General features: G+C 36.4%; 2 protein-coding genes across 3 annotated transcripts in view; one reads left to right on the top strand and one right to left on the bottom strand.

Moving 5' to 3' along the window:
• LOC117106301 (VWFA and cache domain-containing protein 1-like) overlaps positions 1-10,671 on the bottom strand; it is a 33,548-nt gene extending 22,877 nt beyond the window's left edge. The window contains exons 1-2 of the mRNA XM_033247662.1: positions 10,049-10,671; positions 1,070-1,132 (exon numbers count right to left, since the gene is read on the bottom strand). Coding sequence (XP_033103553.1) covers positions 1,070-1,132; positions 10,049-10,375 — 390 coding nt within the window. The 5' untranslated portion in view covers positions 10,376-10,671. The remainder of the gene's footprint in view (positions 1-1,069; positions 1,133-10,048) is intronic.
• A 2,664-nt stretch (positions 10,672-13,335) lies between these two features.
• Positions 13,336-18,334, top strand: part of LOC117106308 (transgelin-3-like) — a 29,173-nt gene continuing 24,174 nt past the window's right edge. The window contains exon 1 of one of the 2 annotated variants that reach the window (XM_033247673.1): positions 13,336-13,504. In XM_033247673.1, coding sequence (XP_033103564.1) covers positions 13,454-13,504 — 51 coding nt within the window. In that variant the 5' untranslated portion in view covers positions 13,336-13,453. Of the gene's footprint in view, positions 13,505-15,695; positions 15,842-18,334 lie in introns of those variants that run through there. The other variant, XM_033247675.1, reaches the window with a different exon arrangement.

Here is an 18,334-nt window from a genome sequence, read left to right as displayed (position 1 = left end):
TATAATACTTAAATAAGGTACCTCTGCAAATGAATTATTCTTAGTTACTTTTTTTTTTCTTATTAATTAATTTATTTCTTCCGAAAGTGTACTTTCTATGACATATAATTCCACTGTCTTAGTTAGGCAAGGCCTAGTCTTATGCCTCATCGTCCCCCACTACATCAGTACAGACGTTTGCTAGGTAACAACGTGATTGCACCTTCCTTCCCAGGTGTTCATGTAACATTGACATAATTGTTAGCTAACCAGTTGTGTGTATTTCTTTGTGAAAATGAGTACCGCAGCGTACTCATTTTCACAAAGCATTTGCATCCCCTCTTGGAAAGAGGGATTCGAAATAATTGTCTCCATATCTTCGATAATTAAATTAATCACCGTAATTAAGCTTACACTTATGAACTTAGGGAGCACTTAAAATGTGAAATAATCATTTCACTACCCGACAAACTCCGAACTTTATTCATTCATTAGGCCTACATAATAGTTTTCATGTTGCTGTACTATACTCCAACATCACTGGCGCATGGTAACAACCAACTGACTGCAGATCATTTCCGGTCACACATTACTCTCCATAACACAGCACCCCCTAGTTCCGTCACCTCTGGGTGTAGAGAATCAATGTAGATAAAGTGCCTTGGCCAAGTGATATGGACAGCGAGGGATTAAAACCCCGACCTCAAGGTTGGGAAACCAAACTGTTTCTCCTGCGCCAAACCACCTCCACAGGATACAGTATTCAGACACAGTTTGCCTTTACATTGTTGCTGATGGAGAGGGGTAGATTGTTGAACGAGTGTAAAACCTAGAGCACATGTTAAGGGTACGGGAGTACCCAGACTACCATGCACGTAAGTACTACAGTATGCATGAGAAAGCAAATAAAAAACCTTCACCTACTCAATGGTGATTAATTTTCTTTGATAAGGCCTTTAACCTTTATAAAATTGTAAATCAGTTGGGAAGGCTTTTAATGCCTATGATTTACAGTACTTTAGATGTCTTCACTTAGTGTACAATAAGAGGATAGGAGGAAGTCAAAATTAATTTTCAACATGAGTCTTACCTCTTGTAACTGTTCTGATTCCGTTAAAGCTCCATCTACATACTCCACGGAATCGTAGACTCTCTGAAACAGAATAATATCAAAGAAATAAATATATATTTTCTTTTCATGAATTTCAAATATCTTCATTTAGAAAGGTTTTATATTTGTACTACTATAAAATACAGAAATTCACATAATTCAAATTGACATTAAATCTAATGTACATACTCGCATATAAGGCAATCTGCATATAAGATAACCCCTGAGTTTGGAAAGATTTTTGGATGATTTTTGTATGTCGGGCATATAAGACGACCTTGTTTCACCGTCAGAATTCATACTTTTTGCTACTCTTTATGGTCTTACTAAAAACAGAGCCAAATCTTCCAAATAATACCATTTAATGGGCATTTGTTCATCAAAATCTTACTTCCCCACATTTAAAACTGCATTCATTCACACTAACAGAATGCGAGTAGCTTCATTTCAACAGAAAATTTGCATGTTACGGACATCCGACTGTTCTATTTAGATTTCAAGGGGTGTTCTCGTTTTGAGAGAGAATAGGCAATTAGTTGGTTAGTTAGTATTCGCAAAATAGACTAAATGGTATTGGCCACTTATCAAACGAGCAACTGGTGCTATATACACTGAATTCAGCGATTATCTTACAAGTATGTGGTACCACTTTCCCTCAGCTGACCACCGAAAACATCAACATGCAAATTTCAACTACTCAGCATTGCCATGGACATGAATATGATATTTATTCTAATTTTTGTTAATAGCTTGCACTGAAAAAAACATAAAACATCAGTTGCGATTATACGCACAACATACTCGTTAATCAGTAATCCTGTTCCCAAGGTCCAGAGATTCTATGTGCTAATGACCCAAACTCAACTGTTGACGAGCATTTGCAAAAACATCTTTGATTTATTGTAGCATGTTATAATTTCCCTCAATTATGCAGACATTTATGTATTTTCATATGAGTAATGTGGTACTGTGAATTAGATTTTTGAATGGTGTTTTGTTTTTTTTTTGTTTTTTTTGGTTTTTTTTTTTTTTTATTTGGTTTACTGTAGAATACAAAAGATTCATCATCTTCATATAATAAGATTAAAATGCTCTAAAATGCAATTAAGAAAATAGGCAGTTTTAGTTGGTTTACTCATTCATGAAGTAGACTACAGTACTGCAAAAACCTTAAATAGAAGACCTGGGCTGCTCCTTTTTTTTTTGCAAAAACTTTGGATGGTCTTTTTTTTTAGGCAATTTTTGCAAGCTAAAGAGGGGGCTTCAATTCGAGATTGACTTTTTGTCGAGATTAAGCCCATTGTACTTCTATAATAAGGTTTTACGGTGTGTTTTCAATAGTTTGAATTTATGTACACAGCACTAGTTTTCAAATCTGTTCTCATACATAATTATCTGTACTGTCACCACATAATTATTGAAATTCTACTACTATACAAATAACAGACAAATAGCCAGCTCCCTGGGGCATCAAACTATTATTACCTATAATATGCACATTTAATTAATATGTAATGTATAAATATGGTACTATATTGTGTTAAACAGTATATCCCATGTACAATAATACCATAACAACGTATAATAACACCCTATAGTCATCTACTGTACTAATATAAATTTTCAATATTAAGGATTACTGTAGTTTGCTGCTTTAGTTAGGGAAACAGTAAAACGTGGGAAAAACGAATGTCTAAAGTTTAACATTGAGATCATTTGAGGTTAAAAGGCTAATTCATTCACATAATGTACTGTAGAGTGAATTTCAATCTCAAACAAGATCACTAATATTTCCTAAGGGGTGCAGGTAAAAACTTGCACATAATTATTCCAAACATAATTGGTAATACCCAAAGGCAAAGCTAGTCATGTTGTAATCCCATGGGAAAGGTGACCTAAAAGAAATGCACTTTATGCTAGTAATTGTTAATACATCACAGTTAGGCAAGACTTTTTTTATTCTTTGTTTTGCGTACTTATTTTTTTAAAGATCATCGGAGGAGTGTGGAATAAAAATAAAAATAAAATTTTGTTTTTTTATTTAGCAAATAGTTCTGCCAAAAACATCCAGACGGTGAAGAAAATAAAAATAAAATTTTACTGGTGAATGTAAAATAGGATGGTTAAAAAATGCTTCAAATTTATAAAATTAGGAAGAAATATACATATCTTATCTTTGGAGATTTCAAGGCAGCAGAAGGCATAATAAAAAAAAAAAAAAGAAAACTTTCATTTTTCATGACAGCAGGTGCGCTAATTGGCCAAAAATAAAATTTGATTTTAATCTGAATCTTCAATATTTGCTGTCGGCGGGTTCGCTAAACAAGTTATAAAAAAAGTTTCGCCTTTTTATCCTGCCTGATCTGGAAACAGAATAAACTCTCTGCTACAGTATGGGTCCTGTCCCTAGATTGACAGCAATATACCGGCAATACTGTATGCTGGCTTAACTATTTTCAAGATTATACTTTGATATCATTCCATTTAATATGTTTTACAAAAAAAACAATCATTCGACACCTATATAGTGTAAGGCACTAAAATGGAAATTGCTGGAATATTCATACGGTATTAATTTGTCTGGTCTACTCTACTGCAAACGCGCCGCCGTGAAAATCACCCTATCTCTTAACCATTAGTGCTTCCTCAAAAACATCGCTCGATTTTAATACAAAAACTGTAACTCAAAAACTAGGTCGAATAAAGTATGTTGAAACGGTTCACAGAAGGTTATAAATATAAACATTGCAAAACAATTTCAAAATATTTGTTTTCAAATATTCTCCCTCCCTCCCCCCATCATTTTTGGGTTGAATTATGAAAATATAGGTGATATTAGTGTGTTTTCAGCGGGATTTGAGCTGGCTTACGAGGAGTCGTTTCTTTACAATGTCATAACTTTGCCTACACTAACCCGATTAAATTTTCTTGTGATAAGTTATATGTAAAAATTAATCTACTGTAATTGGATAAAATTTTTCTTCCATCATTGAAAACTGTCCGGGCTCACTGCCGCTAAAGGGAATTGCCGTGTTCCATTTTCCGAACTGAAGAAAATAATAGTACTTGCTGTATCAAAGTTGAAATTCATTAAATGAATATGCTTGATAGTAGACGCACGTTATTTCTACAGTTGTATGCATAAATTAGGAATGTAATTTTAATAGTGTTTCACTAATGACTGATCATTTAAAAAAGTTTTTAAATACCTTTTTCGGATAATGAAATCGCATTTAAACACTGCAATGTGCACAGCGCTTTAATCTGTTCATTTTTGTCTTCATTACATGCACACAGTATTAAAAATGTTTTGTTATGTGGTCACAAACAACTTGATATATTTTGCATAATAAAACTGAGGAGTTATTCTATGGATTAGGCATAGTAGCTATTAGTAATATGCAGGAATAAATTCAATTAACCTATGAAAACACCAATCAAAATTTGTGCAGACTAGGGTGGAATTACAGTGGGAATAAATCACATTGAAACGTGGTTGTTCACACAGATCTGCAATTTTACATTGCTGGAGATTTCCGAGTTCATAACAGAGTTAGCAGCTGTCCGTTAACATTCACAAGGTGCCATAAACCATCGACAACTTTCTAATACTTTCAATTTTTTCATGTAACTTTGGTTAAGTGCTTGATGCGCGTTGCTACGAGCAACCAGGCTGAGTGATTTCCGATGAATTAACTCAAGCTATTTGTGAATCTAGGCTTGCAATTAAAGGTAAGGTTAAGGGATCTAAATAGCATTCCTTTCTAACTTAAAGACTTAATAGATTTACAATTTTTTGAAAGCCATAAATGTTCAGCATTAAAGCTTGTACATAGTGTAGCAAAGAATCAAAACATATTAACAATTCATGAAAGAAAAAGTATGTAAAATTAACACTGGAAAAAGATGATTGAGAATTTTTCAAAATTTAAAGTAGACTATTTTAATTTTCTTATCTTACACAATGACTGAAAAGAGGAAGGGTCCAATTTTTTTCCCACAATCTCTTCCACTCTATATATATACTGTTAATAGTTTTAGGTCATTCTGGCTCAAATCTGCCAGAAATTTAAAAGTACCCCTGTGACCCCCACCCCCTCTCCCTTTGGATATTCCTTCAAAAAATTCTATGTCAAAAGAAAGAATCCAAAATTTCAGCTTCAATCAAGAATTTTTAAAAGGAAAAAGGAGGTCACATGGGCACAGTAGTTGATTTGAGCTGGAATTACTCTTTTCTCATTGGATATTTCATGCAGTTTATGAAGAATAATGAATTGCCAGAAATATGGTACATTTTATTCTATTGATCTAAGCCTAGGGGATGCGGACTACTGTACAAATAAAATCCATGTATTAAGAGTCAAAATTCTTTTAAAAGAAAACAATCATACAGTATTAGTGAGATTTTCATGGAGACAGAGGGGTAACATGAAAAAAATATATTTCATACCAGTGACTGGATCTCGGAATTTGAAATAAAGTGGTCCCAGGAAGGACATTTTCAGTCACAGATGAAAGGTCTGACATATACAGTACCACCTATTTATGACTATGGCACCTCCAGATGGCTGAAAATGGCATTCTCAGACTTATTTTTGAATATAATTTTCTTTTTTCCTCCATTTATTTAAAATGTGTGCATAGGCAGATTCAAAGTGGGTGGGAGAGGGCCAACCAGCCTCCCCTCCCACCCCTTAAATCCTTGAAAATGATGGCAAAATTTCATATCGTCATAAATGTACTGTACTTAGTCATCTAACAAATCAATACCAATTTGATTCCTGATGACTTGATTTCAGATACAGAAAACTGAACCTGAAGCTAACGCAAGGTTTACTCCTCTAAATTAACTTCATTGATTTAATAAGTCTTTTCTCATTGTTGACATGGCCGAAATTTTGTGGCATATATAAATATTAATTCATAGTATTAGTCCAAGAATGACTGCAACCTTGTTTGTGTACTGTAGAAGTTTTCAATCTTTTGGTGATATAAGATAATGAATCTTTAAAAAAAATTCAATGCCGACAGTGGAAACATTGGTTGCTCTACTACTGTAGGTAACTCAAGTTTCTAATATTTTTTGGTTGAAGCCAGGCCAGGGGCTTTATTCTTGGTGCCCCGCCCAAAGAAATTGAGAAATTTTGGACCATTTTTAAGCTTTTATGTCTAGCAGTCAAAATAATTTTTAAAAACAATTTGTGGTCGAAAACAAGGCCTGGCATATTTAGATTAGACATTATTAACATCTTGTCCTCAGAATTTTTATTGCAGAACACTGTAGTACCTGGTGAAAGGTACAGTATTCTATCCAAATAGGTACTGTAGTCAATTGGATTTAAATTTTATGCCAATTTTAATTTAAGTCAATTTTATAGTTACATGTTTATATAAAGTATTGCAGAAAAACAGAACTATCATGTATTGAAGCATTCGCAAGGAATATCAACTGTTCCATTTTCAGATAGCTTCTCTTTCCACATTCTGATGCATATCAACATGCAATAAAATACAAGTTTATTGGAAATGACCTCCAAGCCTAAACTATCTCTCTAACATCTTAGTATTAGGCAGAAGGCTATTCTCAACTAAGTGTAATTCTTCTTGTATCTTCTTGTATCTATACAGCATTTCTTTTAAATATGGTTTAAAGTCATGAACAAAATCTCCCAAACTGGGACAACAATAATACAAAAGCCATGGGATTGGATTAGGCCCTCTTTTGTGCCATTGTTTGATTATGTAACATCAATTGAGGGTTTGTCATCTCCTAGGTTATTCTCAATGGAAAAAGTTGCCAACTACTGTAATGCATACAGTAAGCCTTACATATCACTGGGTTATTTAACTATTGAAGTCATCAATATCCACATCAAGTAACCAGAAGTCTGTCAAATATGACATGGGAATTAATATGCATGTAGCACATACATTCTGTCTATTTTCTAGGGTCAAAGAGAGAGAGAGAGAGAGAGAGAGAGAGAGAGGTGTTTTTTTTTTCTATTTGACAGACAGGAATATGACATGGGAATTAATCTCTAGTTAGTAGAAGAACTCCTGGTGTATTTTTCCAGCAGGGTTCAAAAATACTGTATGGTATGGTTCTTTCTCTCCCCTATCCCCAACCCACAAAAAAAAAATATTCAAAAATGAAACTGTACCAGGTTTAGTGTGATAAAAAAAAAGAAGAAAACATATTAATTGTGAAGAAAACTATTTTTGACAATTTATTCTATCAATGTCATACTTGATTTATTAATTTTTTCATATCAAAAAAAATACCCATAAAAACAAGAAACATAATTATAATTGAACAACATTAATTAAAAACATTGAAATTTAGGATGATGCAAATTAAAAAACAAATCTGTCAATCATCAAGATTAATTAAATAATTGTATTTAATCTATAGATATAAATAATGTAAATAATATTGTTACTGTACATAATTACAACAATGATGATAATATTAATAGCAATAACAATACAGTACATTTGTCTACAGTAGTACTAATAGTAGTATTTATTTGTCTTTATAAATTCTGGAAATCACATCTATATTGCTTTTTACACAAAATTTATTAAAAATTTCTAAATTTCCTTTAACTGTTTTTTTTAAATACAGGCCTTTGGATTAAATTGTTCCAATACCCCTGTATACATAAACTAAAATATTATTTTTTGACAAGATGAAACTCACTATATTCACTGCAGTATTTAATAACTATGTAATTAACTTTGGCTATGAACGTTAACTACCAATAAGCAATATTTGCAATTACAGCAGAATTTATTCACACTGGAAAATGTCTTGAGACGAACTGCAATCTGTATAAAATCTAAAATTGTTATTGCTTGGGAAAAAATATCATCAATAAACTACGCTGTTGAAGACAAGAAGCTTGTTTCATTTAAATTTGTTTTCCTAAATTTTGTCTTGTTCCCCTGAAAGTTGATTAAATGGTTTAATGGTTTTAAATTTGTTAAGTGCAAAATACAGAAAGTCTCTATGCACTGTAAAAAGAGCTGTACTGTAGAAATAAATGAAAATGCGAAAGACAAAGAAATAAAATAAATAAGATGAAAGTTCCCGGCCGAGCCAAGCCAGCACACATACTGGAGTATTATTGTGGATTAGCCCTTGTCGTTAACCAGGGATTCTTCTAAGTGAACCCTGGTCAGCACTACCCTTGTTGAGTCTCGGTCATTTTGGACAGCCACTTGGGCTCTTATCCTGTCCTGAATAAAATTCATTTAATGTGAATGCGTTGAATCACTTTAATTGATTACATTTTCACTGTAATTGACCCCATGCCGGATTGAGACATGCCGATTTATTGCTTGGCGTACCACTTTGAGGTAATAAACATTAAAATTTAAACATTTCTTATAATTAGATATAAATTTACGCAAGTAAAGCAGTCAGTTGAAAATTAATGAGACCATGTACAAAAATTACTTGTTTACCATCCAGCTACCAAAAACTTTCAGGGTCGGGAAGGGAGGGATACAGTATTGTTCTGACGTTAATACACAAAATAGAGGTGTTGATTGGTGGAACTGGCTTGATCCTAATATTAAACTTCAATCTCGCTAATATAATTCAATTCAACTTTTATTTCATAATCACATATTCATAGCAAACAACACAATAACAAATGACAAAAAGAAATATGAGTTACAAAAACTATGCATTACTAGATAATAATAATAATAATATGTCGCTCTTATATAGCGCTTCTGCACAATGCCTCTAAGCGCTTCACATTACAACCCCGGTCATTGGATCGAACACATACTCAGCTCCCTGGGGAGAATTCCATAATATTGCAGCTAGTAAATATTGCAGCTAGTAATCAGCGCAGTTGTGTTCGAACCTACCAGGTACCCACTTGTACTCCTGGGTGGAGAGAGGCAACCGTTGTAGATAAAGTGCCTTGCCCAAGGACACAAGCGATTTGTACAACGAGAGTTTCGAACCCCCGACCTCGAGGTTGGGAGTCCAAGCCACAACCGATGCGCCAACCGCTTCCAATGCATCAGTAGGATTTCTGTGCAAATGCTAGTTCAAGCGGATGCCAGTTCGAGCGGATGTATTTAGTGTGAACTATAACAAGGGCAAATTTACCCAAAATAAATAGAGTACAAGATACAAGATAATAATTATTTATTTTAATGAGCTAAAATGCGCTGTGTAACTAAGGATTTTGAAAGGTTTTGGTACTTGTAATAATTATTCCACGTTGTAAGATTGGCAAATCCGATCACCAGCTCGCCCCCTTCATTAGATACAAAATATTAAGTCAAATATTTAGTTCATTCATTTCAGGGGTGTAGGGGTGTAGGTCCTAGCATCTTTAACAGGGGAAGGGGAGCTGATGGGTGCGTGAAGGTGAAATGGGGTGCTCGATAATTAAGTGACAGGGCACTAGCTCACAATTTAACATGATATCAGGTGATTTTTTAATGGCATGAGCATGATTTCTTTTTAATGGACATTTTCAATGGAGCGGCGATTGGGGGAGAGAAGGGGGGGGGGGGGGCAAGCTTTTCTCAGGAAAGGTGTTCCCAAAGATACGCCACTGCCAAATATGTGTACGACTAAACAGCTAAATTATAGCAAATTTAAATCTGAAAATGGCGAAAATTATCAAATTAAAATGATCATTCAAAATAAGAAAATCGCACATGTCAAATAATCGCAAAACTGCATCATTTTTCGCTCAGAATGAAAACCGCTCGAAGTGACATCCGCTCAAACTAGCATTCGCTCGAAGTGGCATCCACTCGTATTGGCTGGTTTCATATAAATTAAGCCTCCATGACAATTTAAATAAAATGATTTGATTTATTATAATTATGTTGATATAAAAACGAACCACAATTCAACCAGCGGCAAGTCAGAATACCAATACTGTGTATATTAACTAAAAAAAAAACAACAAAATGTATTTTTACCTGCATTGATTTATATGCTAACTCAGTATCTACAATGTCCTTAAATTTGTTTGCCAGTACCCCTGCTTCGCGTAGAAGTTTCGAAGAGATTTCAGCGTCTGACGAACTGTCAACTTTCTCCTTACTTTCGTTTGGCTTTTTAGACTTAGAATTGCTACCACCACCCAAGTTCTGATATATATCATGGCCCAAAGGAATTGAATAAGTATTAACACTAGTATTGTACAATTGAATAGATTTCTTAGTTTCACCAGCTTCAATAAAGATCAAAATCATAAATGATGTCAACAACATATTTGTTAAAATGTTTAGCCTCATCGCCGCCATCTTGACAATAAATCCCTGCGTAACTCCGCAAGGCCCAGCAGCAGCACAAAAGTAGCTTTTGTTATTTTGCGAACCAGGCTAGCTTTAGATAAGTCAATGTAACGCCTTACATCGTCTTTCAAACTGCATTCCCTCAGAATAAAACGATATGCATCATTGTACAATAATTAGTAATCAGCTATATTTTAAAGTTTAGTAATTTCGAGCATTAATCAACAACCAAAGCACCCAACAACGAACCTTCTATATTCCTAGGCCTACACCATCACATCATCGCGATTCGCGATGCCTTGGGGTTCTTGGGTTTAATAATAAAACATTCCTCAAGAGGGCAGTATGTAAACAAATTGATTCGTCACAAACAGTGCAGCCACGGCGCCATCTAGCTCATTCAGTGGTTCCGTGGTGATCCAGGGTGTCGAAAGAGGAACTGCCTAGCCCCGCCCCACGACAGCAGCCAAAAAATTACTGACTAATTGTTAAATACTTTAGATAAGAGATTAAAATGGCTAAAAGACCAGTGGGAATAACACCTAAATCCCCACAATACATAAGGAACATCCGAGGAACTTCTCAGGAGGACCATTTTGTATTGGATACCCACTCTCAAATGTTTTGATAAATTAATGTAGGCATGTAATAAACCAATTTGTGACTTTCACTTATCTTTCGACCAATATTTGGGAGACTTCCAACAATACGAATACACCGGAGGTACTACCTAATAATGGTAGGCCTACTGTATAATCAAATACACAATGTCTGGTCTCTTGACGTCAGCTTGCCTATTCAATAAGTTATTCTAGCTTAGATTAATTAAAATCACATCATAAAGAAAACACTGGAAACATTTTAGGTCTGCTAAGAATGATTCAAACAAAATGAAACATTAACAACAGCATCATAAAATTCACGATAAACACTCTCTTACCATGACTGCACCTGTAGGCCTATAAAGTGGTGGGCCAATGTCAGCCCAGGGCCGGCCAGAATTGCGACGACTTTGAGTAGGCCTATTTATTGTAGTTTAATTATTCTTTTTGTTCTATTCTATTAATCAAACTTGATTAACAATTCGGCTAACTCCGATTTTGGATTTTCCGCGTATAGTAAGCAAAACATCCGAAATCGGAGGTTGGATTAAAAGTTTGAAAACTACGATTTTGGAGTTTTCGCGTATAGTACGCAAACCCTCAAAAAACGGAGTTTTGGCGGCGGGAGCAGACACTCCAAAAATGGAATTATAATAGAGTAAACAGTGTCCAGGCCTAAAAAAAATCCTAAAAGTGTTCGCCGGGGGAGTTTTTTTTTTGTTTTTTTTTGTTTTTTAGAGCTTGTGTGGCCCAAATAGTGCTTTTATCTACCACAATAATAAGGATTGGAAATCAAAATAACGTTATTTGGATAGGCAAATTATTATTTTTGGTCCGACGATTTCGTCGTGGTGTCGGACGACGGAGGATTGTGGAGATGTGATGCTTAATCCTTCATTTCATTTTATTTATTATTTTAACTAATAGGCCTAGCTATCCCATCAAGTGTTTTTCCACAGCATTGTTGTCTTCCAATATTTTACCTTTTAATTAAGGCCCTATAATATATAAATACGGCTCCTCCCTCACTCACCCATCATGTTTTCAAAAGCACAGTATATGCTTTTCAGCGGCGGATCCAGAGATGTCCAAAAGGTGGGAGGGGGCGATCTATAGACAACACTAGCCTATACCCTAGGTGGTCCGGCATGCCCCTGGGAAATTTTTGTAGGCCTATTAGACGCCGGAAATAACCCCTGAAGCGTTTTGAATGATCAATAATTTCATTTTTTTTTTTCTTTTTTTTTTTTTTTCAAAAGTGGATTGGGGTCGGCTCGCCCCCCCCCCCTCCTCCTATATATTCTCAGCCCAAGCTAACTCGGCCCAAAATGTTTGGCAACTCGGCCAAGCAGACAGTTCAGCCGTTTAATACCTCCTGGATTCAGCCCAATCTTGGACCGAAATTCAACACTGATGATCATGAAATGGGGGGGGGGGCGAAGGTGAAGTGTGGGGGGTGTCTGATTTTGAAAAACACATTGATGTTACCATGCTAATGATATAATAGGTCCTTTAAAACGACATGTAATATTTGATTTCGCTGCACGAATATTAGAGCCCTTGCAATGTTGCATTGGACCTGGCTGAAACGACATACATATATTAGGAATTGACAACAAAAATAAAAAGTGAAGAAACTATATTTTTTCTATTTTTATTCAATTTTTAAACGCCATGTGCGAGCGCGCTAGGCCAAGAAAGTGTAGATATTACTAAAAATTAAGGCAGGGAGCTTGGTTTTGATCATGTACCGAACTAAGTCTTATTATGTATTCTCAAGAAAATGAAAGCAGATTCCGGAAAGAATTTTAGTTGTAAAAATGCTACCCTAAAACATGGCAAAGAATGCATTTCCGGGCAGCTTGAAGAAAAAGAAAAAAAATCGCCGGGCGGAGAGTGTGTTTTTGTTTAAAGTCTGACGCCCTGACTAACTTGTAATCTCTGCGGTTTGGGCTCGGGGTCAGATACATAGTCATTGTTAATATTGAACATAGGAGTCTGTGAACCAAAAAGGTTAAGAGCTTAGACCTTCAAGTAATTACCACAAGCACCCTAATAATACAATGCTCAGCAACACAATGAGATCCTCCTTCTTCCGTTTTAACTTCCTGAAAAATACATGTATGGCGTTAACATATATAAAAAACATAATACCTAAATAATTAAAATGCTTATCGATTTTATCTTCTTAGCAATAGTTTTACTTAAAACCACTTCAAAATATAACATTAATAAAATGCCCATGTGTTGGTAACATCAACAGAGGGTGGACCAATTTGGTAAAAGGTATTTTTTGCTTTTAACTTTCCCTTATGGCGCACCATACCACCAAATTTACCCAACGACGACTTTCCGATTGTATTGACGTAGGACTACAGTATATAAGAATTGATTATTGATAGGTGGTCATTTTGTGTTCCAATCGAACCGGGGAGCAGTGTATTTTTGATTTCCAAGAAACTGCTGTTTACGAACGGATTTTAACATGGCTGAACGACCAAAAGGTTACGGAATGACTGCAGACCTTTCGAATAAGGTAGGCTATACGGCGAGAGGCTATGACTGTAGTTATGTCAGGTATATAAAGTATCTGTGATTCAATCACAGATATTTGTGATTCTGTGATTGGTGAAATATGTATTTAATATAGTAAGGTCAAACATGATTGACCGACCTGTTTGGTATAACTTAAATAGCTCGTTATGTAGGCAATGTGACACATATTTATTTTAGTGTTTAGTTCTTTCAAAGAAATGGTAGGCCTAAATAAAATATTTACCCCCAGACATAACTTAAAAAATGCAGGTCGTAACTAAGATAGGTCGACCGTTGATCATCGATCCAAAGCAAAGGTCATGAATTGGAAATACTGATCACAGTGGCTGGGGGATGCAGCCTATTAGAGGTAGGAGGTGCGCGAGGGTTTACACCACCTAAAAAATGGGGGAAAGGGGCGTAACCACCATTTACCCCCAGTGTTTAAATATTCAAAAACTGTATCTCATTAACCGTTTCCGAGTTTTTCGTCAAATATGTTTTTTTGTGAAAAATCAGTTCCGCAACATATTAAAAAAATGTTTTCCTCCGGAGCTTGGCTAAAAAAATATTATTGTAGTGCGTGTGCACTCCCCCCCCCCCCCCGCATCCCCTAGATACCCTACTAACAAGAACTTGTGTTGTTTTCCTTAGCCATTGTTGAATAATGTATATTGACTTGAATTCCCTTAAGAGGGGGGCTGTATGTAGAATTTATAATGAATTGGGGGCCATAGTAATGTTTAGACTCTCCGTTAGTGATGAGCGTCTTTTGTTTGTACAGGAATTTAAATTTTTGTCAATACCATCGTAAAGTTTACTAACATCTCCAATATTATAATGTTTAGTGATAGAGACACATTTTTAATGGCTAATCAGAATCCTTTTGAGAAAAAAAAATCTTGTACGAGGAATGACTACAGTACAGTATTCGATTTATTACTAAAATAACGGATATTCATGTGATCATAAAATGAGCGAGGTTTAGTAGGCTACTGATAGGCCTAACCTTAATACCACAATAATGGTCTCGTAAAATTTAAAGGCACTCTAACATAATTTACCTTCATCGTGGATACGTGGCGTATGTTGTCACAGGGAGATTATTATCCCACAGGATTGCGATATACAAGGATAAAGCTGTATTCACACCGAATCCGAATTTTCAAATCGGAAGATCCTACCGAACCGATCAGAACACCCACCCTCCCCCCGGTCAATGCCGCCGAAAAATGCGTGGAAAACTTGAGAGTTCCATTATTTTACCACTCACTAATTTTGAATTTTCTATTGATTGACATAAATGAGGATGTAAAAATGCCAAAAGACGGACACCTAAAACTAGTTTTTTAGCCATTATTACGGAATGTAGAGTACCGGTACTCATCTATAGAACAACAGCTATATATGCTCAGTGGATTAACGCCTATGCGCTCACCCATAGGGTCCAGCAGTAGGGTCCTCGCTCTGCAGCACCATGATCCAAATAAGGGGTTTGTTGATACATAATAGCATAATGTGTCTCTGAGAGACTGTAGTACATATATCATTTTAATCCAGTGGGTTCGGATGCCCAGTCGGCCAGGATACCCAGCCAGCCAGACATTTCACCCCCAGTACATTTGTGTCAATTTTTTTTTAATATGGAGATATATTCAAATTTTAAGTCTGAATGAATGCCATTATCCCCCTTCCGCACGTCAGAAAATTTCTGGATCCGCCCCTGAGAATCGAATCAGTTTGTAAGAATAGGGACGCTGGCGTTCAGCGCTTCGGAAACGTGGTCGGAATTTTGGTTTGCAAATGCAGATTTACCCATTGACGCCAGTAGTCAGCATTCCTTTTGCTTGAAAAGATTTGATAAAATTACCAAATATTTAGAAAATAGGCCTACTAACTAAATGAGCTGGATTTGTTAAGAATGTAAGCCTATGCCATAAGAATGTAAGCCTATGCCAGACTTCTCAAAAGATCGTAAAATTATGGAATCACACAGTTCCAGATGGCGCCGGCCTTCATAATGATACCAAGAACAATAGGACTAATGCCAAATGGGCTCTTAACAAGAGCCACCTTTTTGTCGTCATAGGTCAGAGTTAACTTTGAATATAAATATTATTCATAAAAAAATGTGAAGGGCTATAAATATTCTACCAGGACCTTTCGATTATTTCACAAATGAGTTGATTATTAATAGTTCGTCTCATTTTGTATTACGATTGAACCAGAGCAGTATTATATACTTTTCCTTTAAAACAACTTTGCTGTTTGCCTGCACAATTTAACCATGGCTTCACGACCAAGAGGTTTCGGATTGAGTGCGGAAATTGCTGATAAGGTAGGCTTAAGCAGACCAGGTATCGTTACGGAATACTGAAATTTTTTCTGTATATTTAGTAAAAATAAAGAATTTTTAAAGCCGTGAAGGCTATGGCAGGTATGGTCTCTTCCATATTGACATGTAGTATGCTTTGACAAATGGCAATTCGGATTGCCATTTGTGATTTAAATTGATATCAAGCCGATGTTTGATACTGTCCAATCCTTCTTGATAGAGTCCATTAGCTAATCCTGGAGTAATTTGTGTGAATGTCTCCTGAAAGTAAAAATCTAAATGAATGAATCATTATTAAAGGTTATTGCCACGCAGTTCTCAGATACGGTTCAATAAGTAACTTCATGTAAAGCCTTGTTCCCATAAAATGTCTACACGTTACCGGTATCGTCGACAGCATTCGGCGACGGTGATTGCTCGATCAAATCGTGGAGCCTTCACGATTGATGCGTCTGGGACAACTACGCAGTGTAACGATTGCAATGAAACACGGGTGTAGCGATTTTTGAAAACCTGGCTTTAGCAGCACATACTGTATTATCAGCCGACCGTCGGCCTGTTTGACTGTCCAATTTTAGCGACAATTAGCCAAAAAACGGTCCACTGGGCCCGTTTTTGTCTGGACCAATTCTGGCGTGACAGGTGACATTCTCTGTGAGCGCTGCTGATTGTCGGTGGTCCCTATCATAAAACGACCCTTGTGCGCGCCTAGTCTTTTTGCGATCGCCCGCAATCGCGTCGCGGCGTCGGGCGACTGGTGCAGTGTGTGCCTGGCTTCATAGGGATAAGGCCGCAACAAATATGGTGTGCGTGTGTGTGGTTACCAAGGAAATACTGTACTTCGCTAAAAAAATTTGTAGGCCTACATTGGCTTTGGATGTACATAGCTTTTACGGCATTTATAGACCTATTGGTACATATTTGGTATCCGTTTCTGGGATATTTAAAAAAACATTTCGTGTAGAAGTATCTGTTAATATAATGATAGGCCTAATATAGATCTGCCGGTTGTATCATCGCAAATAGAATTGTAAAACAAATAGGGAATATAAATTATAATACTGTGTATATTTCAGTGGTCTCGGCACGCGGCGGCACTCTGGCAAAGAGGGATACGCACCGTGACGCTTGGGTTCGTCTAAGACAATTGAAAATCAGTAATAAACACACTAACTAGGCCTATGTGGTTCTTCAGGCAGTTGTAAAAATAATTAAATATAACACAGGCCTTGAAGTGTATAGCATAATATTGGACTATGTAGTCTATCGACTGGGAACAAATCGGTAACATAACGTAGGCACTGCAGAAAACTGGGTTTTCGTATCCTAAGCTGAAACTCACGGCGTCGTACGACGAATCCATCTCCGCTCCCTGTGAGCGTTAGGTGACGCGACATCCTCTGCTGAATGTCCGTAGTAGTCTGAACGCATCGTCATTAAAAACAGTCCGTTGCGTGCACGTCGTGGCTGCGTTGTACATGGAAATCGCGTGCGCAGTGTGTGCCCGGCTTAAGCCTCCGTCCGTCTTTCTGTTGGTCTCGCTACTAGGTTTTCCCCATAATAGTTAATACATTATTGTTGAATTGTAGGCCTATGTTAGAACCACGTTAAATAAATTAAAGTTGAAGTTTGAAGTTGAAGTCTGTGTTGTGAACATACCATACCAGCAAATATAAGTCAGCGAATTCATATAAACAAGACTCTAATTTCTTGTGTAGTTTATGATTTGAAAAGAATCAGAAATTGCTCTAGTTATGACCGGCAACTTACCAGTTTGTTTACAAATTCGAGGAGCCTTACAATAGACCTGATGTTTATATATTTTTTGTGTTTACGAAACTACCCGTGAGTACGACGACGTAGTACGTGCAGTGGCGTAGAAAAATATTTTTCTTTGGCGGGGGGATGATTGGCGTGTTAGCCAGTGTTGGGGGGGGGGGGGGGGGGGGGGGGAACTGCCCCTCCCCTGACGGTTTTTACCGGGCTGACCAAGCCGTCGTACCGGGCTGGGTAATAAGAGAAAAGAAAGAGGGGAGAGGGAGGGAAAGAGAAAGAAGAGGGAAAGAAAAAGAGAAGAGAAAAATAAAGACAAGAATAAAAAGGAAGATATCATAATGACCAGACTCACAACACCCTGCAACCATTCTCCACTTAAAAATTGTCATAACTCCTTTGATCTATGCAGCCCGATGGCGTAACCACTGGGGGACAAGGGGAAATATCTATCTTTGAAAAATCTTCCCCACCCCTTTATAAATGCCCTTTCATCCCCTGAAAGTGCCTAAAAACCTTAAATTTCGCGCGCATTTCTTGTTAACATGGCCCAATTTCCTCTAAAAATTGCACATTTTAGGGAGTGTTGATCAATTCCAACGAAATTAGAATTAAAAACACCGGGGGACAAGGGAAAAATATCCATCTTTGGAAAATCTTTCCCCACCCCTTGACAAATGCATCCTCTGAAAGTGCCTAAAATTCTCAAATTCTTTGCGCGCA

The sequence above is a fragment of the Anneissia japonica genome, unplaced genomic scaffold, assembly GCF_011630105.1.
Source record: "Anneissia japonica isolate Jap-2015-1 unplaced genomic scaffold, ASM1163010v1 scaffold287767_len825999_cov190, whole genome shotgun sequence".
NCBI lineage: Eukaryota > Metazoa > Echinodermata > Crinoidea > Comatulida > Comatulidae > Anneissia > Anneissia japonica.
The sequence above is the reverse complement of the archived record's forward strand: the minus strand, read 5'-3'. Positions and strand labels throughout refer to the sequence as shown.